Source organism: Nerophis ophidion, linkage group LG09 (genome assembly GCF_033978795.1).
Source record: "Nerophis ophidion isolate RoL-2023_Sa linkage group LG09, RoL_Noph_v1.0, whole genome shotgun sequence".
NCBI lineage: Eukaryota > Metazoa > Chordata > Actinopteri > Syngnathiformes > Syngnathidae > Nerophis > Nerophis ophidion.
This window is the reverse complement of record NC_084619.1, coordinates 29,773,844-29,800,483: the sequence shown is the minus strand read 5'-3', so window position 1 is coordinate 29,800,483 and position 26,640 is coordinate 29,773,844. Positions and strand designations below refer to the sequence as shown.

The 26,640-nt window shown below is 43.0% G+C and overlaps 1 protein-coding gene across 1 annotated transcript; it reads right to left on the bottom strand.

Moving 5' to 3' along the window:
* Positions 1–307: 307 nt before the first annotated feature.
* eif3s10 (eukaryotic translation initiation factor 3, subunit 10 (theta)) lies at positions 308–25,114 on the bottom strand. Its single transcript, XM_061910783.1, has 22 exons — positions 24,936–25,114; positions 22,707–22,897; positions 22,492–22,628; positions 21,735–21,898; positions 19,086–19,285; positions 18,699–18,907; positions 18,432–18,603; positions 18,156–18,260; positions 17,947–18,045; positions 17,742–17,858; positions 6,553–6,738; positions 5,997–6,344; positions 5,791–5,895; positions 5,618–5,731; positions 5,412–5,534; positions 5,179–5,332; positions 4,889–5,070; positions 4,744–4,826; positions 4,091–4,638; positions 1,986–2,106; positions 1,301–1,446; positions 308–1,040 (listed from the first exon to the last, which is right to left on the bottom strand). The coding sequence occupies exons 1-22, from the start codon at positions 24,982–24,984 to the stop codon at positions 844–846; spliced, it is 3,750 nt and encodes a 1,249-aa protein (XP_061766767.1). The 5' UTR covers positions 24,985–25,114; the 3' UTR covers positions 308–843.
* Between the last annotated feature and the right edge of the window lie 1,526 nt (positions 25,115–26,640).

Below are 26,640 nucleotides of genomic sequence, written 5' to 3'. Positions count from 1 at the left end.
AATAATATTACTTTAGTTCTATTTTGACAACGCTTCCCTTTTCTTCCTTGCAGTCGATATCGTTGCTCCCATGGAGCTTTAGTGACTTCTAGTGGTGGAAAGAAAAACAAGAAGGGAAAAAAAGCCTTGAATATTTTTAAAGAATCCCTCCTACACTACCGGTTGTATCAAGTATGGTTTCAGTATTACTTGGCACACAACAGATTGTGTTTTAGCCATTATCCCACTTTATAACCATCAAATTAGAAATAAGTGACCCCACAAAAGTATTTGTCTTTAAAAGATGTAGCATTGACAAAAGACCAAATTGGAGCACACACATTTTAATAAAGGATTGTATCAATTCACATGCAAAATAGTGTGACACTATTGAATGCAGTGAGTCAAGAGCAAACTATCAGATGAAACATATGTAGTACTCATAAGCATGCACTTCAAAATTGGTATTTCACTCATTAAACATATTAAGAAGCATGACACTGAAGCAAGTATCCTGTGTGTAGTGCCATCATGTGACAACACGGCAGTTACAAGTTTAAAAGAGGCAGTTGGTGATTCACCGAGATTGCTATATATTGATGAGTCCTTTTGTCTATTATTTGGGAGAATAACACTCCTGTCCACTAAGGGGCAGCATTGTCAACAAGGGTTTACAATAATTCATTTTTCAGAACTGCTGAAAGCCTGTCAGTATTAAAAAGAAAAGCCATCTCCAGGGAAACTCAAGACATTTAATTCAGACAGTAATGCACAGGAAGCTTGTATATTGAAATTAGGGATATGAGATATTAAAGACTATTCCGACATGATCAATTAACTATTCCGGGAGCAAATGGATGGACCTTAGCGACGTACAGTGGTCCAACCATCATCGTCGGTCTCGTTCTTGATGCGACGAATATTATCTTTGTCTGAACGCCAGTTCTTGTCTTCCACAGGCTCTCCGTCATGCTCACTCTCTTTCTCCTTGGGCTTGTCTTGCTCCTCATGCTTGTCTTGTCCCTCACGCTTGTCTTCACCTCCGCGTCGCCAGGTGCTTCCTGTGGAAGCAGATTGTCATGACATATAAACTCTATACAAGATCTGTTCATAGTTGCTCTGTGTTGAAGCATTAACATTGGCAAACAATGCCACCTCCTGGTTGGCTTCAAGAAGGTCACCTACTTTATTTGGGAAGGTAACTTTAATAAAAGCTAAGTTTTTTCCTATAGATACACAAATAATACAGCTCTCTTTTGTAGTAATGCAATTTAAGGATGAATGCACATTGAAGGAGTGAAATTATAGACAGTAGGTTTACCATCATTTTGATCTCTTAGTGGGGCTCTGGGTGGAAGATCATCACGGCGGTCTCGATCACGTCGGCGGTCATCACGATCAGCGTCTTCTCTGCGAGAATCTCTCCAACTGCCTCCTTCTTCTGATCTCCTCCATGGATTGTCCTCTCTTAAAACACACACACACCATTACCGTATTTTTCCGACTAGTTTTTCATAGTTTGGCCAGGGGTGCGACTTATACTCAGGAGCCACTTATGTGTGAAATTATTACATTACCGTAAAATATCAAATAATATTTAACTCATTCACGTGAGAGACTAGACGTATAAGATTTAATGGGATTTAGCAATTATGAGTGACAAATTGTTTGGTAAAGGTAAAGCATGTTCTATATGTTATAGTTATTTGAATGACTCTTACCATAATATGTTGTGTTAACATACCAGGCACCTCTCAGTTGGTTATTTATGCCTGATATAACGTACACTTATTCAGCCTGTTGTTCACTATTCTTTATGTATTTTAAATTGGTTTTCAAATGTCTATTCTTGGTGTTGGGTTTTATAAAAAAAAATTTCCCCAAAAATGCGACTTATATGTTATTATCCCTCTTTATTATGCATTTTCGGCAGGTGCGACTTATACTCCGAAAAATACGGTAATAACAAAAAGTGCTATTGGTATGCACTATTTCCTGTGACTCACCTGGGACGATCTCTGAAGCGGTCGCTGGGTCGTTCCATTCTATCATCTTGGTCATCACGGGCACCACCCCGAGGAGGCCCCCAGCTCTCCTCTCTAGCCTTCTCTCGCTCACGCCAACCGCCTGTAACAACAATTAAAGTTCACATATAGACAAAGACCAAACTTGAGAATGTCTTACTAAAACGCCTGGGGTTGAACTGGTTAGGAAAAAGCAATTTGAAAATCATGTAAGAACAAATAAAAGACTGAAATATCTGGGGCTAACAAAGTCTCTTGCCAATGCAAGTCAGGAAAAAAGTAATGACGTCCTGTCTGCAAATAGTCAACGATTTAATTCAAAGGAGTTCAGACAGTAAACGTCAGTGATATAATCAGAATCGCTGCATCGCCCCAGAGGTGTAGCTCTCCTTTTGCAACGGTAATGATCCTTCCGCAGATTGCAATGCGGACACTATGATTTTAACTACCTCTATTTAGTTAAGTTTGATGTTCTCTTAGTGCAGCGCCAAAGCCATAATCCTACCAACTGTGGTTTAGCTCTTTTGAGGCAGAAATAGTCGCAAATGAGATCTGTTCATTTTAATGAATGACTGTATTCCTTTTATAAGTATCTTTAATTAACTTTAAACTATTCACCAAATAGGTGCTACCTAGGGCACATCCATGTGATAGTACTGACACCTGTCTGTATATTTTTTGATTGATTGATTGATACTTTTATTAGTACATTGCACAGTTCAGTACATATTCCGTACAATTGACCACTAAATGGTAACACCCGAATAAGTTTTTCAACTTGTTTAAGTCGGGGTCCACGTTAATCAATTCATGGTACAAATATATACTATCAGCATAATACAGTCATCACCCAGGTTAATCATCATAGTATGTACATTGAATTATTTACATTATTTACAATCCGGGGTGTGGGATGAGGAGCTTTGGTTGATATCAGTACTTCAGTCATCAACAATTGCATCAACAGAGAAATGTGGACATTGAAACAGTGTAGGTCTTATTTAGTAGGATATGTACAGCCAGCATAGAACATAGTGAGTTCAGATAGCATAAGAACAAGTACAGTATATACATTAGAAGTACATTTGATTATTTACATTAGGTTGTTTGTAATCCGGGGAGATGGGATGTGACTGGAGGAGGGTATTAGCAAAGTGTTGAAGTTGCCTGGAGGTGTTGTTTTAGAGCAGTTTTGAAGGAATATAAATAAATAAATAAATGGGTTGTACTTGTATAGCGCTTTTCTACCTTCAAGGTACTCAAAGCGCTTTGACACTACTTCCACATTTACCCATTCACACACACATTCACACACTGATGGAGGGAGCTGCCATGCAAGGCACCAACCAGCACCCATCAGGAGCAAGGGTGAAGTGTCTTGCTCAGGACACAACGGACGTGACGAGGTTGGTTCTAGGTGGGATTTGAACCAGTGACCCTCGGGTTGCGCACGGCCACTCTCCCACTGCGCCACGCCAGTGGAGATGCACTTTCTTTTAAACCTGTTGGGAGTGCATTCCACATTGATGTGGCATAGAAAGAGAATGAGTTAAGACCTTTGTGAGATCGGAATCTGGGTTTAACGTGGTTTGTGGAGCTCCCCCTGGTGTTGTGGTTATGGCGGTCATTTACGTTAAGGAAGTAGTTTGACATGTACTTCGGTATCAGGGAGGTGTAGCGGATTTTATAGACTAGGCTCAGTGCAAGTTGTTTTACTCTGTCCTCCACCCTGAGCCAGCCCACTTTGGAGAAGTGGGTTGGACTGAGGTGTGATCTGTGGTGGAGGTCTAAAAGTAACCGGACTATTTCGCTTTAGGAATACAGCCATACAGTTGACTGATCGACTACTATGGGCAAACTGAGGATTGCAATGTGAACATAAAAATCCTAAATTGAAGACCGCTCTACTGTCTTGCTGGCGTTAATGTTTGATCACATCTAAACATTCGATGTTGCCTGTGCCTATTTCTGACAGCAACAATCTTTACCTTGGGGCATGTAATTTGCATTGCTTAATCTAATAATATCGCAAATTATGCTACATCTCAAATGTTTTTTGCTAGGAAACTAAAAGGTGAAATAATTACCTGGCCTACTGAGTGGCTTCCAGGGTTTGGCTTCATCAACACCCCGGCGAGGACCATCATCTCTTCTTCCACTTCTATCGTCGTCTCCTCTTCTAGGTCCCCAGTCATCATCACGCCTGGGACCCCTGGAGTCATCCATGCCCCGGCGTGAATGCCAATCGTCATCCATGCCCCGCCGTGGAGGCCGGTCGTCATCCATGCCACGGCGAGGAGGCCGGTCGTCATCCATGCCACGGCGAGGAGGCCGGTCGTCATCCATGCCACGACGAGGAGGTCGGTCGTCATCCATGCCACGACGAGGAGGCCGGTCTTCATCCATGCCACGACGAGGAGGCCGGTCGTCATCCATGCCACGACGAGGAGGCCGGTCGTCATCCGTGCCCCGGGATGAACCTCTTTCTTCGTCAAATCCACGCCTGGGACCTCGATCGTCATCAAAACCTCTACGAGGTCCTCGGTCATCTCCACCTCGGCGCAAACCTTCTCCTTGCCGGAAGGGTGTCTCTCTCTCTTCCTTGTCATTCTCTTGACCTTCTTGTCTCCATTCCCTGCAGAAAAACAGCCCAGGAAATTAACACTACAGACTCAACAATAAACATGAATAATGATTTGGTATGAGAACTGATGATGTGATTATGTCTAACTAAACCAACCTGTCAGGTACGGGACGTTGCCGTTCTGATTCTGGTTCAGTGCGCTTCCGCCATCCTCCCTCCTCTTTTTCACTAGTCCATTCCTGTTTACATTAACGGCATATTCTGTGATATAATATACACACCTATCACAAAAAAAACAAACCTTTGATTTGTCGTCTGGGACAGTGCGTCTCTCTTCTTCACGACGGCGTTCACGCTCTTCGATCTCCTGCTGACGAGCACGTTGCTTTCGTTCCTGCTCTTCGAGCTTGCGAAGGCGCTCTTGATATTCCCTCTCCTCCTCCTCTCGCTGCTCCTGTTCAATGCGTTCACGCTCCTCACGCTCTGAAAAAGATGTCAAATGTGTAATTCATGGTATTGACAGTAACAATACAAGAATGATCATTTGAAGAGCCACACATTTGTGTGTTCCACGGTAGAAATGTAAATGACCTTTTTTGAGACTTTCCTCATGGATACGCTGTGCCTCTTCCTCTTTCTGCAGGTAGTAAGCCTTACGTCTGTCCTCTTTACGTTGCCTCTTCCTTTCCTCCAGACGATCGCGCCTTTCTTCCACCAACCGCTTCTGGAATGTTTCCAGTTTCTCCTACATTAAACACAAAGTAAATAATATTAAAAGGTATGCTACGGCAATACTCATACTAATTAAGTACATTTTATCCCACCTCATAAATGAAGCTACGAGCAGCAGTTATTTCAGACAAAAACTTTTCCTTGTCCTCCATCATGCGGGACATGCGCTTCTTGTGCTCCAGAGCCTTTTCTCGTTCCACTTTCATGTTGCTGATCTGCACAAACGAAACAAGTCAAATCTGCCATTCACTAGTAGGTATGTACTTTTTATTCCTGTTGCACTTCTCTTCAAACTTACCCTGTCCTCCTCCTGGATTTCCCACAGTTCCATGTCCTTGACACGCTGCTCCTCGTAGGCCTTAATGATAAGAGGAATTTCCTCTAGTCGTTTTGCCCTCTCAAAGTGGTCAATCTGCAAAGAGACATTGTTGGTGTCCTGCACAGAGGTAAATGAAAATATATCCGCACTACCTTTTTTTCCTGGTTCTTCAGACGCTCTTGAAGTTCTTTCTTCTCCTTCTCCAGCTGCTCTACCTGCTTTGCCATGATGAAGTCAGGATCCAGTTCCTCCAAGTCCTGCAATAACAAGATACATACAAAAAAGTGACAGGTGAAATTTTGCTGCAATATGGAGATCAAACATATGAACTACCAGGGTCGTGCTGGTTATACTTTACCTCAATGTCAATATCTTTGAAGGCCTTGGCTCCCAACTCTGTCTTTTTAATTTGCTCCAGCCGTTCACGCACTGTCTTTTTCTTGATCTGCTCATGCTCTTGCATAATGCGCTCCTTCTCCCTCTCTTTAGCCTCCTGGAGCAAACGCTCCTCCTCCGCCTTGCGGACCTTCTGCAGCTCTGCCTCCCGCTGCTCTAGTTCCTCCTTCTCACGCTGTATGTTCAGGCTCTCTAGGCGCTCCTTACGCTCTTCAATAGTCTGTCTGCGGGCCAGGATGCGCTGATGATCCTTGCGGGCATTTTTCAAATAAGCTGCTATGGCCCGCTGACTCTGCTCCTCACGCTCTTGCTGAAAGAGAAACATGATCAGTTGGATTTTTGCATTAAACAATTTGCAATATGGGAGGAACGATGTCAAATCTGTCCAAATATAAAAACATCCAAGGAATTCAGTACCACAAAACATGTCTGAAAAGAAGAGATTTTTGAGAAATGTCCAACATTAAAAATGGCAATATTAATATTGTGAAAATGTGGCTGCAGAAAAATTTACTCACCAGCGTGGAGGGAGGTTTGATGATCTGCAGGGCTTTAGCCAAAGAGGAAGACATGGCAGTCAGCTGGTTTCTTATTTGCTCAGAGGGCATGTTTTGCAGGAAGGGACCAAGTGGAGCATCCTCCTTAGTCGAATAATTCAGGTCAGAGCCAAAACTCAATGTCCGAGAGGTGTGGTCGATTCGGACCTTTAAAAAAACAACACAGATTTAGAGGACAGGACCCAATTTTACATGTTCACAGATACAGATGAAATTCATGTTACTAAGGATATACAATTTTTTTTTTTCAAGCAGACAACTTTCTGCTTTAAGACCAGTAACTTATTTATATTGATTATTTTATAGTGGATGATTTAGTTTTAGTTTGTGTAAGAAACAGTTTTATAAAATGTGAATTTGACAAACTGTACCTGGACATTTGACCTAATCAAATATGACATCACTACTATGATAGGGCTATCTGTTAACATGTTTCTCCATATACTGGGTTAAAGCATGCGCAGTGTTTATGGGCGGGATACTGGGTTAACGCATGCGCAGTGTTGATGGGCGGGATACTGGGTTAACGCATGCGCAGTGTTGATGGGCGGGAAGGAAAAAGTGTTTCCGTTTTTTCCTCTGTGTCGCAGTTGATTAAAAGTTGTGAACCTGAATAGACGTTGTGTTTATTCACCTATATTTAACATTGGTAGCAGAGGATGGTTGAGGATGGCTGCAAACTATAAAACACTGCCGAGATTTGATGAGTCGAGGCCATACGAGTACTGGAAAAATTAAGACAACATTTGGATGCGGGTTACAGAACTCAATAAGAAAAAGCAAGCACTGGCTGTGGCTTTGGGACTTGAAGGGAGAACCAAAGAAATTGCAATGGAGATATCTGCGGAGGAGTTGGAAAATGAAAACGGTATGACGGCATTATTTGCAAAACTGGATGACGTTTCTTGAAAGAGGAAAAGGATCGGCAATACGAAGCGTACACGTACTTCAGCCTGCCTCGATGAGAAAGACTGGCAGCTAGCACTGACAGCTAACACGGAGCTAAGCTTCTCGTCAATGAAGTCAGCTCTCAAACGGATATTCGGAGGTAATACAACGGGCACGTCAAGTGATATACAACTGAACCAGGGCACAGGTTTCCTCACAGAACAGCCACAATGGAGAGGAAGAAGAATCACAACGTTTCAACGTGGACAACAAAGATTGGTGACGCCGGTAGCGGGTACAAAACCCACTGGAATAAGTACGGTAAACAATCACGATGTGCTGTGTGTCAAAGCACATGCTACTGGGCAAAGAACTGCCCGCACAAAAAGCACGAAAAAGTAAGATTGACTGAAAATGAATATTTGGATAAAGTTAATATCACGCTGTTAACAAATGATCCCCAGTCTAAAGCTGAGATTTTTATGACTGAAGCAGCAGGCTCAGCAATCATAGACACCGCCTGCACTCGCACTGCGGTTGGAGAAAAGTGGCTTGAAAGTTTTGTAGATAATCTCAATGAAAAGCAGGTAAATAAGCTCAGAAGTACAGAAAAGTCTAGCAACAGACCGTTTGGTTTTGGAGATGGAAATGTGATTCATTCCACCAGAAAAGTGTCTCTAACTGCTAAAATAGGATGGACAAAGTGTAACATTGAGACAGAAGTTGTCAAAGTCGATATTCCACTCCTGCTGAGTAAAACATTAAAAAAGGCAGGAACTACCTTAGACATAGAAAACGATAGAGCAGTGATGTTTAAGCAGCAGATACCTCTTCAGTTTACCATCTCAGGACACTACCGTGTTGACATAAGAGACAAAGATTATATGGAATGTCAGATTCAAGATTTATTTGCTGAAGATGAAGTCCTGATTGTAACAGAAAACGAGAAGAACATGGTCCTCCTCAAACTTCACATTAGTACTGTAGATCGCCTGTATAGGCTAATTCAAAGTTCAGGGTACAAAGACAGGGACTGTCTCAATATTTTGCTGCAAATAGTGGATGCATGTGACACGTGCCAAAGATATATAGCAAGACAAAAACAAAAAGCCAGCTGTTGGTTTGCCTCTTGCTTCGGAATACAATGAAACTGTGGCGGTGGACCTGTACGAGCTGGAGTCAGGCATTTGGTATTTACATATGATGGACCATTTCACACGTTTCACCGCTGGAAATATTGTGAAAAACAAGAAATCTTCTGTAATTGTCAATTCTTTCATCCACACATGGATAAGTGTCCATGGACCTCCCAAAAACTACTTCAGTGACAAGGGAGGAGAATTTAACAGGGACATGGCAGAAAACTTCAATATCGAGATCAAGAGAACCGCAGGATACAGCCCATGGATCAACAGACTGTTGGAACGTCATAATCAGACACTCACAAACATCGTCCAGAAAGTTAAACAGGAAAAAGATTGTGACTGCAGCACTGCCTTGGACTGCGCCTTAGTAGCCAAGAACTGCATGCACAGTGTACATGGTTATAGTCCACGTCAACTGGTATTTGGTCAAAATCCTAACCTTCCCGATGTATTGGTAAATGAGCTACCTGGACTAGAGGGCACTACAGTGAGCACAAGAGTAGGAGAACACATATCAGCTTTGTATGCCTCAAGGAAGGCGTTCACTGATGTTGAATGTTCAGAGAGGATAAGAAGGGCATTAAGAAAACAGCTTAAATACACAGAAGAAAAATATGAGACGGGAGAAAAGGTTTACTATAAACGAGGAGATAGTGCAGAGTGGAAGGGACCAGGAGTGGTGATTGGTCAAGATGGAGCTGTTGTGTTTGTAAGACATGGAGGTATTCTAGTTATAACTCACGACTTAATAAGCTGCACACACAGATTTATGACAGGGAAATTACACAAAGTAATGTTCACACTGAAAAAAGATGTGAAAAACATGAAGAGAACATAAGCGTTGATAGTGCCACAGATGTTTTACACGGACCATCATATAGCTCAGATAATGAAAAAAACACAGTAAAAGTGAACATGACAGTGATGGAGAGGGAAACACAAGTGAAGGTGTAACTCAAAGTGATGCACCTTAAATGAATCACAGTGCCTGAGATAATCTTCTCCTTGCTTCTAATGTGAAGTAAAAAACAGGACAGATTGTAACTTTCGTGAAAAGAGATACAAGTGTAACATGTAAGGCTAAAGTACTCATTAGCGCAGGTAAAGCAACGGGAACCTATAAAAACTGGTATAATGTGCAGCATATTCAGCCTGATGGCAGTACTGGAATAAAAGAGGCTGTTGACATGTCATGTGTACAGCATCGTAACACTGAGTCAGTTGTCAGGGAGGCTGATGTACTCATAACAAAAGACATATCATTTGATGCAGCCAAACAGGCAGAGATAGAAAGCTGGAAAAGCAATTTTTTCGAAGAGACTCAAAATACAGGACAAAAATGTATCTCCACAAGGTGGGTCTGTAGTCTCAAAGAAAGTGACACTGGTATTGTACCCAAAGCCAGACTTGTAGCAAGGGGGTTGAAGAACAAAAAGATTCACCAACCTGTGCTTCTGAATCTCTAGGGCTATTGCTAAGTGTAATTTGTCAGAATCATTGGAAAGTCCATTCTATGGACATCATATCTGCCTTTTTATAGAGTATTGAGTTGTCGAGAGACATTTATAATAAGATGATTGTAAGGGGGTTATTTGGAAACTAAATAAGTGTGTGTATGGGCTTGCTGATGCATCTCTCTATTGGTACAACAAGGTGAAGGAAATCATGCTGAGCACAGACGGTAAAGTGTCACAGGTAGACCCAGCAGTATTTTATTGGCTGGATGATGAAGAAACAGTGACGGGTGTACTCGCATGTCATTTTATGTGGGCCGGCTCATATACTTTTCAGAAAATGTGATCCCTAAACTGAAGTCTGGGTTCCAAGTGAGACCTGAGGAACATGACAATTTCTGCTATTTGGGAATGGATATTTAAACTGTTAATGATTCTGTACAGCTGCATCAGCACAGCTACATTGAAAGTCTGCATCCCATTCACTTACAGCCAGTTTGTGCTTTAGAAAGAGATGCTCCTCTTCATGAAACAGAAAAAGAACAACTCAGATCAAAAATAGGACAAATACTCTGGGTTGCAAAACAGACAAGACCTGACATAAAGTTTGATTCTTGTGGTCTGGCATCTAGTCTAAAGAATGCGACTGTGCAATCAATTCACAGTGCTAATAAGTTAGTTCGTAAACTGAAAGCTGAAAAAGTGACTTTAAAGTTTCAACATTTGGGAAATGATAATGCTTTAAACCTAACTGTATTCAGCGATGCTTCATTAGGAAATCTTTCTGATAGAGGTACACAAGGGGATATGTTGATCACCCTAATGGGATAAGAAGGTAAATTCTCCCCCCTTTTCTGGTAGTCCAAGAGAATTTGAAGTGTGGTGCGAAGCTGGAGAAACTCTTGCCATGTCGGATGGAATAGACAATGCTGTGTTTCTTGCCACCCTTTATTCTGAGCTCACTACTGGCACCGCTGGTCTAAATGCTCCAACGTTAGTTTGTGTGAGTGATAATCATTCCCTCTATGATGCTCTTCGATCAACAAAACAGGTAACAGAGAAAAGGCTTCGGATAGATATAAGTGGCATCAAAGAACTAATTCACAACAGAAAAGTACAAAAAGTACTTTGGTCAGCAACAAAAGCTCAACTGGCTGACTGTCTGAGGAAAAAGAGGGCATCACCCTTGATGCTTTTGAAAGATTTGAGTGAAGGAACTCCTCTCTGAGCTGCCACCTTATCGTGGTAGAGGAGTTTGCGTGTCCCAATGATCCTAGGAGCTATGTTGTCCGGGGGCTTTATGCCTCCTGGTAGGGTCTCCCAAGGCAAACAGGTTCTAGATGAGGGATCAGACAAAGAGCAGCTCGAAGACCTTTATGAAGCAGAAAAAACATGGACCCAGATTTCCCTCGGCCGGACGCGGGTCACCAGGGCCCCCCTCTGGAGCCAGGCCCGGAGGTGGGGCACGATGGCGAGCGCCTGGTGGCCGGGCCTGTTCCCATGGGGCCCGGCCGGGCACAGCCCGAAGAGGCAACGTGGGTCACCCCTCCAATGGGCTCACCACCCATAGCAGGGGCCATAGAGGTCGGGTGCAATGTGAGCTGGGCGGCAGCCAAAGGCAGGGCACTTGGCGGTCCGATCCTCGGCTACAGAAGCTAGCTCTTGGGACGTGGAACGTCACCTCACTGGGGTGGAAAGAGCCTGAGCTAGTACGCGAAGTCGAGAAGTTCCGGCTGGATATAGTCGGACTCACTTCGACGCACAGCAAGGGCTCTGTAACCACTTCTCTCGAGAGGGACTGGACCGTCTTCCACTCTGGCGTTGCCGGCGGTGAGAGGCGACGGGCTGGGGTGGCAATTCTTGTTGCCCCCCGACTCAAAGCCTGCACGTTGGAGTTTAACCCGGTGGACGTAAGGGTAGCCTCCCTCCGCCTTCGGGTGGGGGGACGGGTCCTGACTGTTGTCTGTGCTTACGCACCAAACAGCAGTTCAGAGTACCCACCCTTTTTGGGAGCACTCGAGGGAGTACTAGAAAGTGCTCCCCCGGGTGATTCCCTTGTCCTACTGGGGGACTTCAACGCTCACGTTGGCAACGACAGTGAAACTTGGAGAGGCGTGATTGGGAAATATGGCCGCCCGGATCTGAACCCGAGTGGTGTTTTGTTAGTGGACTTTTGTGCTCGTCACAGTTTGTCCATAACAAACACCATGTTCAAACATAAGGGTGTCCATATGTGCACTTGGCACCAGGACACCCTAGGCCGCAGTTCCATGATCGACTTTGTAGTTGTGTCATCGGATTTGCGGCCTTATGTTTTGGACACTCGGGTGAAGAGAGGGGCGGAGCTTTCTACCGATCACCACCTGGTGGTGAGTTGGCTGCGATGGTGGGGGAGGATGCCGGACAGACCTGGGAGGCCCAAACGCATTGTGAGGGTCTGCTGGGAACGTCTGGCAGAGTCTCCTGTCAGAGAAAGTTTCAATTCCCACCTGCGGAAGAACTTTGAACATGTCACGAGGGAGGTGCTGGACATTGATTCCGAGTGGACTATGTTCCGCACCTCTACTGTCGAGGCGGCTGACAAAAGCTGTGGCCGCAAAGTTGTTGGTGCCTGTCGTGGCGGCAATCCTAAAACCCCTTGGTGGACACCAGCGGTGAGGGATGCCAACAAGCTGAAGAAGGAGTCCTATCGGGTCCTTTTGGCTCATAGGACTCCGGAGGCAGTGGACAGGTACCGACAGGGCAAGCGGTGTGCAGCTTCAGCGGTCGCAGAGGCAAAAACTCGGACATGGGAGGTGTTCGGGGAAGCCATGGAAAACGACTTCCGGACGGCTTCGAAGTGATTCTGGACCACCGTCCGCCGCCTCAGGAAGGGGAAGCAGTGCACTATCAACACCGTGTATGGTGCGGATGGTGTTCTGCTGACCTCAACTGCGGATGTTGTGGATAGGTGGAAGGAATACTTCGAGGACCTCCTCAATCCCACCAACACGTCTTCCTATGAGAAAGTAGTGCCTGGGGAATCTGTGGTGGACTCTCCTATTTCTGGGGCTGAGGTCGCTGAGGTAGTTAAAAAGCTCCTCGGTGGCAAAGCCCCAGGGGTGGATGAGGTCCGCCCGGAGTTCCTTAAGGCTCTGGATGCTGTGGGGCTGTCTTGGTTGACAAGACTCTGCAGCATCGCGTGGACATCGGGGGCGGTACCTCTGGATTGGCAGACCGGGGTGGTGGTTCCTCTCTTTAAGAAGGGGGACCGGAGGGTGTGTTCCCACTATCGTGGGATCACACTCCTCAGCCTTCCGGGTAAGGTTTATTCAGGTGTGCTGGAGAGGAGGCTACGCCGGATAGTCGAACCTCGGATTCAGGAGGGACAGTGTGGTTTTCGTCCTGGTCGTGGAACTGTGGACCAGCTCTATACTCTCGGCAGGGTTCTTGGGGGTGCATGGGAGTTTGCCAACCAGTCTACATGTGCTTTGTGGACTTGGAGAAGGCAGTCGACCGTGTCCCTCGGGAAGTCCTGTGGGGAGTGCTCAGAGAGTATGGGGTATCGGACTGTCTTATTGTGGCGGTCCACTCCCTGTACGATAGGTGCCAGAGCTTGGTCCGCATTGCCGGCAGTAAGTCTAACACATTTCCAGTGAGGGTTGGACTCCGCCAAGGCTGTCCTTTGTCACCGATTCTGTTCATAACTTTTATGGACAGAATTTCTCGGCGCAGTCAAGGCGTTGAGGGGTTCCGGTTTGGTGACCGCAGGATTAGGTCTCTGCTTTTTGCAGATGATGTGGTCCTGATGGCTTCATCTTACCGGGATCTTCAGCTCTCACTGGATCGGTTCGCAGCAGAGTGTGAAGCGACCGGAATGAGAATCAGCACCTCCAAGTCCGAGTCCATGGTTCTCGCCCGAAAAAGGGTGGAATGCCATCTCCGGGTTGGGGAGGAGACCCTGCCCCAAGTGGAGGAGTTCAAGTACCTAGGAGTCTTGTTCACGAGTGAGGGAAGAGTGGATCGTGAGATTGACAGGCGGATCGGTGCGGCGTCTTCAGTAATGCAGAAATTGTACCGATCCGTTGTGGTGAAGAAAGAGCTGAGCCGGAAGGCCAAGCTCTCAATTTACCGGGCGATCTACGTTCCCATCCTCACCTATGGTCATGAGCTTTGGGTCATGACCAAAAGGATAAGATCACGGGTACAAGCGGCCGAAATGAGTTTCCTCCGTCGTGTGGCTGGGCTCTCCCTTAGAGATAGGGTGAGAAGCTCTGTCATCCGGGAGGAACTCAAAGTAAAGCCGCTGCTCCTTCACATCGAGAGGAGCCAGATGAGGTGGTTCGGGTATCTGGTCAGGATGCCACGCGAACGCCTCCCTAGGGAGGTGTTTAGGGCACGTCCAACCTGTAGGAGGCCACGGGGAAGACCCAGGACACGTTGGAAAGACTATGTCTCCCGGCTGGCCTGGGAACGCCTCGGGATCGCCCGGGAAGAGCTAGACGAAGTGGCTGGGGAGAGGGAAGTCTGGGTTTCCCTGCTTAGGCTGTTGCCCCCGCGACCCGACCTCGGATAAGCGGAAGAAGATGGATGGATGAGTGAAGGAAAATGGCTTCTTACCTAAATTGATTGTATTGTTTCTGTTGTTTAAAAAGACATGTATTTGTTCTCAAGAAACACGTGCTCTTTAATCCCATATTAAATATAGGTTCCCGTTGCTTTACCTGCTCTACTGAGTACTTTAGCCTTACATGTTACCCTTGTATCGCTTTTCACAAAAGTTACAATCTGTCTTGTTTTTAACTTCACATTAGAAGCAAGTACAACAAGGTGAAGATTATCACAAGCACTGTGATTCATTTGAGGTGCATCACTTTGAATTACACCTTCACTTGTGTTCCCCTCTCAATCACAGTCATGTTCAACTTCCTGCTTTAAGACCAGTAACTTATTTATATTGATTATTTTATAGATGTTGATTTAGTTGTAGTTTGTGCAAGAAACAGTTTTAAAAAATGTGAATTTGACAAACTGTACCTGGACATTTGACTTAATCAAATATGACGTCACTACTATGATAGGGCTATCTTCACACATCCATAAATCTGGAGTGAAGCTTACGTCCTTAATTCTATCGATAAGTGTAAGCTGGAGTGTGGCGTTAATGTTGTATGTAGATAGCAAGCACACACCCAAAAAATAATGGTGGTTGGGAAGAACAAACCGTTGCTCTGCGTGGTTTGATGGCCAATAGGGTCCACTAGGGATAGGTCGGATAGGATAGACATTTCATCTCAGAACGGGGAAATTATGTGGTTGCAGTGCAGATTCAAATAGTCCACAATAAGTAAGGTTAAAAACAATCTTTCAAATTTGAACTGATAGGGTAGCAATTACCCCTAACTGAATCGATACCTGTCCTCAACAGAACTAATTTTAGGTATTTGTGTAATCTTTGAAGTCTTTAAAGTGTATTCATGCGTTATTGTTTAGGCACAAGCGGTAGAAAATAAGTGTTTAATAATTAAATATTTTTAATGTATTTAAAGGGGCTGTTTGCAACATTTAGACAGATGGCTTAAGGGCGTTACCTTTCAAATGTATTTGATGCGTTACATCCCGCCTTCTTATGTTTTCTAGAACGTAATGACGTAACTTTGAAAATATACATGCAGGGGTATTAGCTTTGGGTATTGTTAGTTATTGATTAACGATTTCTCATTGGATGTATATTCTAACATAAAGGGAAAGCAAATTGTCTGTTGCTTCTCTTGGACTGATTTTGGATGTGTGCGTGCGCTCCCTTCGCTTACGTGTTGACGACACAGCGTAAGTGACCGACGTAAACACTAATTATTTTTTTTCGGGCCAGAATTTTTTCCCCACATTACATCCGGTTGACCCTTTCAAACTTAGTAATTCTTAAACATAAAGGCAGTTTCGAAAATTAATGTTTTCTGTTAAACCACTAATAGGTACATTAGTAAGCCGGAGGTGACCATGATATATGATTCGCTTTGAAAAATCTAATTGTGAGGAAGTTGCAAACAGCCTCTTTAACATTTAACAGTGAGTTGATAATGCTAACTGTTCTATCCAGTTATGTTATCTTGTTTTCTTACAATTGAGTCTCATTTGCAAGTATTGTTTGAGACTTTGCATTTTGTTGCAAATCCAAGACATTAAATGGCAGTAGCGTATACACTACAGTAGGGCTGCACAATTAATGAAATTTTAATAGTGATCAGAATTTTGGAAACTACAATGAAATGAGGGTGATTGTCAGCGATGTTAACATGTAAAAAAATAGGCTATGTTGCATTTCAAACCAAGCACATTTACAACCAACAGTCAGCCAACCACCACGGAGCGACCGAAAGACAGCGTGCTGTGAAGCCATTGCCTTTGACACCTTCAACAACATGTACGAACCGATTATAGGTCCAGCAACATGTTGTGTGCAGCTTCCGCAGTCACACGAATGAGATTGAAAGGCATACTGGGTGATACAGTGTACACTGATGGTTGTGATGTAAACAACTTCAACACTTACTAATATGCGCCACGCTATGGAGCCACACAATACAAGATTGACAAACACATTTCGGGAGAACATCCTCACAGTAACACAACGTAAACCCAACACAACAAATACCCATAAACCTTTGTATTAATGACACTTCCTGAATATATTTTACACCCCCGCGCCCCCAATCCGCCCACCTTACAACGCACGGGGGGCAGGTAAAATATATTCAGGAAGTGTCATGAATACAAAGGATTATGGGTATTTGTTGTGTTGCGCTTATGTTGTGTTACTGTGAGGATGTTCTCCCGAAATGTGTTTGTCGTTCTTAATTGGTGTGGCTTCAAAGCGTGGCGCATATTACTAAGAGTGTTAAAAGTTTATATCGCAACCATTAGTGTACTCTGTGTCACCCAGTATGCCTTGCAGTCGTGTGCGTGTTACCGCGGAAGCCTCACACAACATGATGCTGGACTGACAAGCAGATCGTGTATGATGTAGAAGGCGACAAAGTCAATGGCTTCATAGCACGCACTACTATTTAATATCTGGGTGACTGCCGGCTGTCATTCAAGAGAACAATAGCGTCTCCTATTGACTTCTTTGCTTTATGAGACGGGTCTTAAATGGCTCTTTGAATGGCAAAGGATACCGGTCCCAGAACCATGTATATCAAATGTCTCCGGATGGTTCAACCGCCACCCGCCCGAATCTAATTCAAATCTAGTTTCTCGTCATGTCAACCGCCCGACCCGCGGGTAAACCGCAAACCCCGCATCTCTAACAGACAGACAGACAGAGACACACGAAGATAAGGTAGATAACCTCGACTTGGTTATTTAAAAAGTAGCCCGTCCGCTGAAAAACTGTTGGAACCATGACGTAGGATGTCTTCAAGACTCTGAAGGTGTAAAGACATCTCGTATGATCGAAGCCACGATTGTTTACACCTTGAACTCAGGGGAAGTTTATGACCGTCTGTGAAAGTAGGAGCGCTTGATTTGATCACTCTAACCCAACCACAGCACAGTAATCTTGCCTCATTGGAGTTTTAATATTTTTTTTTTTTTTGGTGATTGGAACATTTTTTTAATGTTACTGGATTAACTGGTGTGGGGTCATAATTCCTAATATTGGCCTTTTCAACCACAATCTTACCTGCAGATCACAGTGCCTGGCAGCATCCACAATGGAGCGTTCGAGCTGGAATGCATCCACAAATGGGACAAGAGACGCCAGACGACTGAACTCGATGCTTTGATAGATCTGTGCAACCTGAGTTAATGTACACATAATAATGTAACTACCACAGTAAAGGTGGACCTGTGAAATTAAAGCATTTTTAAGAAAATCTAAACATTACTTGTTGCAGGAGACGCAATATGGTGTTGTTCTGCAAGTGAGGGACATATTGTTGAAGGTCAGACAACTCATCACCCTGGTCTCTCACCCAATTCAGCACCTAGGAATAGAATTTGCTTGCGTTTGGAATATGACAACATGGAAACAATGTGTTGTACATTATTGATCTTGGGAACATCACTTAAGAGTGTTGCTCTTAGATTGGTGTACCTTAGTTACTCTACCACTGAGCTTCAAGGGATTAAAGTCAACTTCAAGCCAGCTGTGAAGTTCTTTGACCTCGGGCACCACATACTGCAACAAGTTGAATCTTACCTTGAAAACAAATGAGAAAGTCTTTAGATACCTCCAAGACTTAAGTCTTACAAGGCTGACTAAATTGGGTTTAAATACTCAGGGTTGTTTTGAGAGAAGAGAACAAAATTACTGACATAAACCATCAAATAATAGTTGAACTAAGAATCGTTTTTCATACAAATGACGCACCATGTCATTGATTAGACTTTGGCGGGTTGGTGGTGCCTGTAGGCCCAGTAGGGTTGCCAGCCGGCGGTGTTTTTCCACAATGATGCCATCCATATCCAAAAGCCGAGCAATATCTGTGCGCTCAGGCGTAATGGGAATGGAGAGAGTAGCCAGAAGTACTCTAGTGGACATCCTGAAGGTGGAGAAATAAGGCCTTAAGAGTAACCTAAAAGGTTTCCACACAAGAGAAATGTGTCCAACTCTGGTAAAAAAAAATATTGAAAATACCGTTGCATTTCCTCTTGGGTGAGATTCTTGCGCATCTCTCTGGAAAGATGATAAAGGCGATGGAGGGTGCCAGCGTGGAAAAGAGCATTACCAGATTTCCAAAACACAGTAGAGACCTTGTTGTAGTAGTTGGCCATAAGCTGAGGTTTTGGTGGCTTCTTGGAAAGAGCAAACAAACCATGGATGTCCTCAACAGCCTTGAATGCTTCCTAGAAAAAGAAACAAATGCAAACACGTGAGGGCAAGAAGTGAATGAACTTCGATTCAGCAATCTTCCCTCTTCACTAGAATGCTACATCTCCCCCAGGCCTCATCAAAAATGTATTTTCAAATGTTTTTATTGAGACTCCTTTTTTTCCCTTAGTGATTCGGTTCTGATATGCATACCTGCCAGAGCTCCATGCTTATGGCACTGTCAAGCTGCACCAGACGTGTCTCCAGGTGCATGGACTGGCTCTCAGGGTTGTTCAAGTTGATGGCAGTGCTCTGGTTGTGGTGTCGCTGGATCTGACCCAGATGCATTCGCAGGTTGTCACACAACTTACGAAACTCGGCTTTTCGGGTGTATTGAAGGCAGAATTTAAATGCTGCAAAAAAGACAAGATGTTTAAAGCAATTAGTGTTTACTAAGAATTCCCCAAATTAAGTGTTTTAAATAAGAATTGACTCTCAGCTAATTGTTATGCTTTAAGTTACCAAACAAAAAGGTACAAGCATTCCCACCATTAGTCGGCGTAATAAATGTCCCTACAAGAGCTATGCAAAACATCCGGTCTTACTTGCTGATATTAACTTATAGCTAGAGATTGACGTTACTATGTTTTTCCAAGCATGGTAAAAAAGAAAGAAAATGCGAAAGACAGTACTGAGAAAAAGCAATTGAATTAAAAAGATAAATCATCAAAAACATGGCAGAGTGTAGCCAACTTGGTGAAGCAGTTGCAGCTTATCACTGATAGTCTGCACCATACTAAAGCAAAATTAATAACGGCAGCAAATGCAGGGTTTCCCGCAGCATTTTATTAAGGTGGTCGCCTTAACAACAAAGAGCCAAAGCCTAAACAAAGGTCTTAAGATCTCCAGCCACACGTGCGCATTTAAAAAACTGTCCCCAAGCAAACGCATACACTGAGTGTCATACGCATGCCAAAATACTGGGGATGCTGTAGCCTAGGACTTAATACTATTTTAGCCAATCAGAAACATCCAAAATTTAATTTCCAAAGGCACCATATAGCAAAAATGGCTGATCACAGCAAGAATGAATTATATATGTGGACTGACAGAGGAGTAGAGAAACTTTTAAGCATCGTTTTGGATTTTAAAGTTAACAAAACTCAACAAAGTGTTGACTGGGAAACTTGCCAGTCCAAGTATGGTGACATTCTTCCCCTATTATTGGAGCAGTATGGACTTAGAGGCACATCTGAGGAACTTCCTCATTGGAAAGAGGACATCACAAAAACAACTATCGACACTAAAATGATTGTGGAAAGTACAGACAAGCAGTCAATGCAGGTGGAAGAAATGTTTATTGTAGAGTTGTTTTGCTGTACTTCGAACTATTCGACCAGATCTGGAGCAATTCTTCATCAACTACATCCATTAAATTTGGAATAAAACATCAGATATGGAAACAAGCTCTCAAAGGAGTTCGGATTCTCCATTCACCCTTGACAGCCTGGTCACAGACAAAGATATGCCGAATGATATACAAGAGCAGCAAGATTCCAATAGAAGCAATCCACAATCTTCTGTGGTGAAAGAGAAAAGAGGTTTACTTCAGGTATGTGGGCGCTAACTTCATTGCGAGGAAGTAATATTGTTAAAAGGCAGATATATGTTGTATATCTGGGCATCGAAATATTTTTATATGAACTGAACTGCAATTACAAATGCTCTCAGATGACAACTTTCAACAATGTTGAAAGTGTGACAAAAATACTTGCTTTGGAATCAGAAGTCAAGATGGCAGGCATATATTAAAGTTCAGCTGTTTTAGATGTATTTAAATAGGGTTATAATAAAAAATGCTTTGAGTAGTTTCTTGTAATAAATAATATCAAGAAAAGTAAAACTGCAATTGCAATAAATGTTTTTTTTTTCTGTCAAAATTAAAATATTTCAAAGTGCTTTATTGACACACATTGTTTCCCGACGATGTTGAGGGCCATTTGACATGTAAATAATTTGTCACAATCTTACACCTGTGCTAAAGTGGGTTTATCCCAAATACTGTATTCATGATTATTGAATGTTATTTTGTAAAAATCCTTATAAAAATGTTTTTTTTTTCACTAGGCAAAACTCAACAACCACAAGCGTGACAGACTAAAACGAAAACTTCCAATCAAGACAATGTTGCTGAATGCAGTAGAAAAAGACGTCCAGATAAAGAAGAGACTTCTGGACATGATGGGAGAGATCAGACCAGCGATCGTCTGACAATTTAGACAAACTAACATCAAGCGATGAGGTGCAGACGTGATGGCGACAGGCCTAGTTACACTGTTCCTTACACCCACCCACCCCCTTCCCCGGGTGATGCCCCATCCCCCTGGAGAGACATAACCTTAGCTAACAAATTTTCTGGGGGAAACACTAGAATGTGTCCATTGAAATATTGTGAAGCTGCTGATGGTGTGTTTGACAGAGAAGCAGCTAAAATGACATCCTGTATAAGTCCACTCTCTAAGGTAAATGCTGTAAAGTAATTTTAAATGACTTCATAAAACTACACTAGTTTGTAGAACGGTACATTTGATTAGTTTGTGTTTGTATACAATATTTAACATCTACTAATTATTTTTTGTTTTTAAAGGGCATGTTTCATGTAAAAATTGTGCCTTTTCTGTCGGGGCCAAGTATTAATTGATTTCATAAATTTTAATGGAGCACCTTGATTTGAGATAAAATTGTATTGCGCTAAAATAAGTGATCAAGATCATAAGTAGATGTATGACTTAAAACATGATTACATAACCATTACAATATTAACAGCCAAATAAAAACTTTATTCTTAAAAAAAATTACTACCTTGCTGGGCGATGTCATGGTAAAGGCGCTCCACCTTGGAGTTGTTTCGGAGCAGGTCCAGGCACTGACGGTAGGACTCCCACAAAAATTTCACCCAGGGAGTGAGGAGCAGCCGATCAGTACGATCCTGAGTGTCCTCTCCACTCACAGCGCTCAGGAGTACACTGAAGACACACAAACAGGTTAACACTCAATATACTGGTAACTAAATATACCACCTGCACCATACCGGTGGATGCTGTTGTAAGCATTTCACCAATCTGGCGCACTTTGCAAATTATACGTCATTTCCATTGTGCGCTACCAATTTGCATATCGCGAGACGAAATTTTGTTTGAAAATGGCGCGACCGTGCAAATGAATGGTTTGAGGACAGCTGAACAAGACTTTGCGGAATTCTGCACAGAAAGCTTCATCGAAAGGAAGAACAACAGCAAAACAGTCTCCCAACACTGCGTAGATGGCATCAAGGGTTAGGGTTGGGGTTAGTAGCCAGAACTTCCAACACAATCAATATATAGCTGGAAGCAATTTCCAAAATTGCCAAAAAGATTGTGCATTATACAAATTTGCAAGACGCGGTTGCGCATTTTGCAAATTGTGCCAATTGATTTGCAAAATGTGCAACACACATTATTCAAATATATAGCTGGAAGCATTTTGCAAAAAGATTGCGCATTATACAAATTTGCAAAATCGGTTGCACTTTTTGCAAATTGCTCCCATTGGTATTGTGCTTACAACAATGCCACCTCACCTCTCTGGAGTCTGTATGTTGTCCAGATCCTCGATATCCAGGACCATCTGCTGTGACTCCTCTTTTGCCGTTTCAGTCTTGTCCTCCGCCAGCTTCAAGTAAGCCCTAACCACATCCTCCAGAGATTTGATGTTCACCTGGTAGAACAGGCATACAGGAGTTAGAACCCCCATTTGTGTTTATACAAGATGCGAAATGAAGGGTGTGAACAGTACCTGCTGGCAGATGTTTTTGTACTGGTAGAGGCCCTCCTTGGCCAGGTGGCTCTTGCGAAGATCCACACAGAGCTCCAGGTATTTGAGCATGATGGGCTCGTGGATCTTCTGCCATGTTCGATGTTTCTTACTCTTGATGACATCGTACAGAACGTCCAGGGCCGGCTGTTTCTTACCAACCTCCAGAAATTCTGCATATTACAGAAAATCACGGACTGCATCAGAATGTCAACTCAACAATGCAGTGAACTGGAATGTGACTTTTTTTGTTAAAGGCCTACTGAAACCCACTACTACCCACCACGCAGTCTGATAGTTTATATATCACATATATCATAGTTTTGTATATTTAAGTCTCACCTTAAAACTCATTTGTATACTCTAGCCTTTAAATAGACTCCCTTTTTTGACCAGTTGATCTGCCGTTTCTTTTCTTTTTCTCCTATGTCCCACTCTCCCTTGTGGAGGGGGTCCGGTCCGATCCGGTGGCCATGTACTGCTCGCCTGTGTATCGGCTGGGGACATTTCTGCGCTGCTGATCCGCCTCCGCTTGGGATGGTTTCCTGCTGGCTCCGCTGTGAACGGGAATCTCGCTGCTGTGTTGGATCCGCTTTGGACTGGACTCTTGCGACTGTGTTGGATCCATTATGGATTGAACTTTCACAGTATCATGTTAGACCCGCTCGACATCTATTGCTTTCCTCCTCTCCAAGGTTCTCATAGTCATTATTGTCACCGACGTCCCACTGGGTGTGAGTTTTCCTTGCCCTTATGTGGGCCTACCGAGGATGTCGTAGTGGTTTGTGCAGCCCTTTGAGACACTAATGATTTCGGGCTATATAAATGAACATTGATTGATTGATTGTTATATCAATGATTAAATATTACCATTGCAACACATGCCAATATGGCCGGTTTAGTTTAGTAAATTACAATTTTGAATTTCCAGGGAGTTTCGTTTTCGAAACGTCGTGTAATGATGACGTGTACGCAAGACGTCACACGTTTTTAGGAAGTATGAGCGCTGCGCACACATACAGCTAAAAGTCGTCTGCATTAACGGCATAATTATACAGTATTTTGGACATCTGTGTTGCTGAATCTTATTCAATTTGTTCAATTAATATTGGAGAAGTCAAAGTAGAAAGATGGAGTTGAGAAGCTTCAGCCACACAAACACACGGTGATTCCTTGTTTAAAATTCCTGGAGGTGAAACTTTCCTATGGATCAGAGGACGGTCAAGCCAACATGGACCCCGACTGAATGTCAACCAGCAGGTTTCGGAGAGAAATTTGTGGTTAAAAAGTCAGTTCTTACCGGAGAAAAGCTGAGCTTGTGCCGTCCATAGCTGCCGTCAACTCCCCTGAGACACTGCGCGTCAAGACACCCGTGGAGACACCCTTCCGACTATCAGGTACTAATTAACTCACTAAAACACTAACAACACAATAGAAAGATAAGGGATTTCCCAGAATTATCCTAGTAAATGTGTCTAAAAACATCGGAATCCGTCCCAACGCTGATTTTTTTTTCTAGTCCGTCACTACCAATATCCTCAAACACAAATCTTTCATTCTCGCTCAAATTAATGGGGAAATTGTCATTTTCTCGGTCCCAAAAGCACTTTTTGTTGTAGAATCCCATTAAAAACAATGTGAATATGTGAGGAGCCATCACACGGGTGACGTCATCGTCTGTGACTTCCGGTAGAGGCAGGGCATTTCTCTTAGCACCGAAAGTTGCGAAGTTTATCGTGCATGTTCTTTACTAAATCCTTTCAGCAAAAATATGGCAATATCGCGAAATGATCAAGTATGACACATAGAATGGACCTGATATCACCGTTTAAATAAGAAAATATAATTTCAGTAGGCCTTTAATTAGCACATTCCCTCTGCACGCAAGGCGGGTGGGCCCAAAGCGTAATGACGTTACGTGACACGGTAACATGAAAGTCGATTCAAGTAAAAATTGGAACGAACTAAGGCAAACACATTGAGTTAGTATCATTACATCCGACAGGATATGACAGAATGTTGTCTTTATTAAAAACTCTACATTATCTGTAAGCCGAAAGAGGGGCCTTGTTAGCACAAAAGCTAACAGTGCGCGCCATGCAAGCTAGCATGGACGCCACTTGGGCTGACGAGGCATTGAAGGCTAAAGCCGGCTAACGTGCCCTTTACCAGCCGGCATGTGTGTGTAATGACAGCGTTGTTTCCACTCACCATTCGCTCGTTTGAGAGCATTCTCTGGGCGCTGAAAATACGCCGGCATTTTGGCAGTTCTTTTGTACAACTCAAACAGCTGAACTTCTGTGAATGTTGATACACTTCACCAGTCCATCCGCGCACGGAGAAGGTGGTGTCTGAGAAAGGAAGAACCTCGTGAGCGGGCCTACCAAGGTTGCCAGGTGCCTGATGTTCTACCCTCCATAAAACTGCTCTTATTCTCAGCAACAATAACAAAGTCAAAGCTAATCGTAGTCGAACATGCTTTTGTTCACTCTTCCATTTCAAGACAGTATTATGGAGACTATTTTGAAAATTACACATTTAAAAGGTAAAACTTTAAAATTTTGTGAGAAGATTTTAGTTGATGAAAACATAATATGATTGCACCCTATGCACATTGTGGTATATTTATGACAATATGTTTAATACTTAAATATTATTCAAGCGTATTTTGACGTTTGACGGCTTTCTAAACTTACAGTTCCCAACCGGGGGTTTCAGCACGTCTGGCAGCTGTGGATGACCATAAAATACCCGTATGTGTAACGGTTGTGGTGCGTTCCCCAAACCTTGTTTTTATTACACGCGTTTCTTTTTTCTTAAATGGTATTTACATAGAACATCGGTTCTCAACCTTTTTTCAGTGATGTACCCCCTGTGAACATTTTTTTAATTCAAGTACCCCCTAATCTGAGCAAAGCATTTTTGGTTAAAAAAAAAAAAAGATAGAGAAGTCAAATACAGCATTATGTCATAAGTTTCTGATTTATTAAATTGTATAACAATGCAAAATATTGCTCATTTGTAGTTTTCTTTCTTGTACTATTTGGAAAAAAATATATAAAAATAACTAGAAACTTGTTAAAAAATAAACAAGTGATTCAATTATAGAAATAAAGATTTCTACATTTAAGTCTCACCTTAAAACTCATTTGTATACTCTAGCCTTTAAATAGACTCCCTTTTTTGACCAGTTGATCTGCCGTTTCTTTTCTTTTTCTCCTATGTCCCACTCTCCCTTGTGGAGGGGGTCCGGTCCGATCCGGTGGCCATGTACTGCTCGCCTGTGTATCGGCTGGGGACATTTCTGCGCTGCTGATCCGCCTCCGCTTGGGATGGTTTCCTGCTGGCTCCGCTGTGAACGGGAATCTCGCTGCTGTGTTGGATCCGCTTTGGACTGGACTCTTGCGACTGTGTTGGATCCATTATAGATTGAACTTTCACAGTATCATGTTAGACCCGCTCGACATCTATTGCTTTCCTCCTCTCCAAGGTTCTCATAGTCATCATTGTCACCGACGTCCCACTGGGTGTGAGTTTTCCTTGCCCTTATGTGGGCCTACCGAGGATGTTGTAGTGGTTTGTGCAGCCCTTTGAGACACTAGTGATTTAGGGCTATATAAGTAAACATTGATTGATTGATTGATTGATACACATAGAAGTAACCATTACATTAAAGTTCCCTTTTTGGGGATTGTAATACAAAATCCACCTGGATTCATGAACATGATTCTAAACATTTTTCACAAAAAAATAAATCCTCAACATCAATATTTATGGAACATGTCCACAAAAAAATATAGCTGTCAACACTGAATAGAGGATTGTTCCATTTCTTTTCACAGTTTATAAACTTACATTCATATTTTGTTGAAGTATTATTTAATAAATATATTTTTAAAGGACTTTTTAATTGTTG

Excerpts from the sequence above, each read along its gene's own strand:
- eif3s10 (XM_061910783.1), bottom strand. The coding sequence starts at position 24,984 with ATGCCGGCGTATTTTCAGCGCCCAGAGAATGCTCTCAAACGAGCGAAT. Across the intron at positions 18,261-18,431 it reads AAAGTCTAATCAATGACATG|GTAAGATTCAACTTGTTGCA; the intron begins GTGCGTCATTTG and ends TTTGTTTTCAAG. Across the intron at positions 5,535-5,617 it reads AAATCCAGGAGGAGGACAGG|ATCAGCAACATGAAAGTGGA; the intron begins GTAAGTTTGAAG and ends TCGTTTGTGCAG.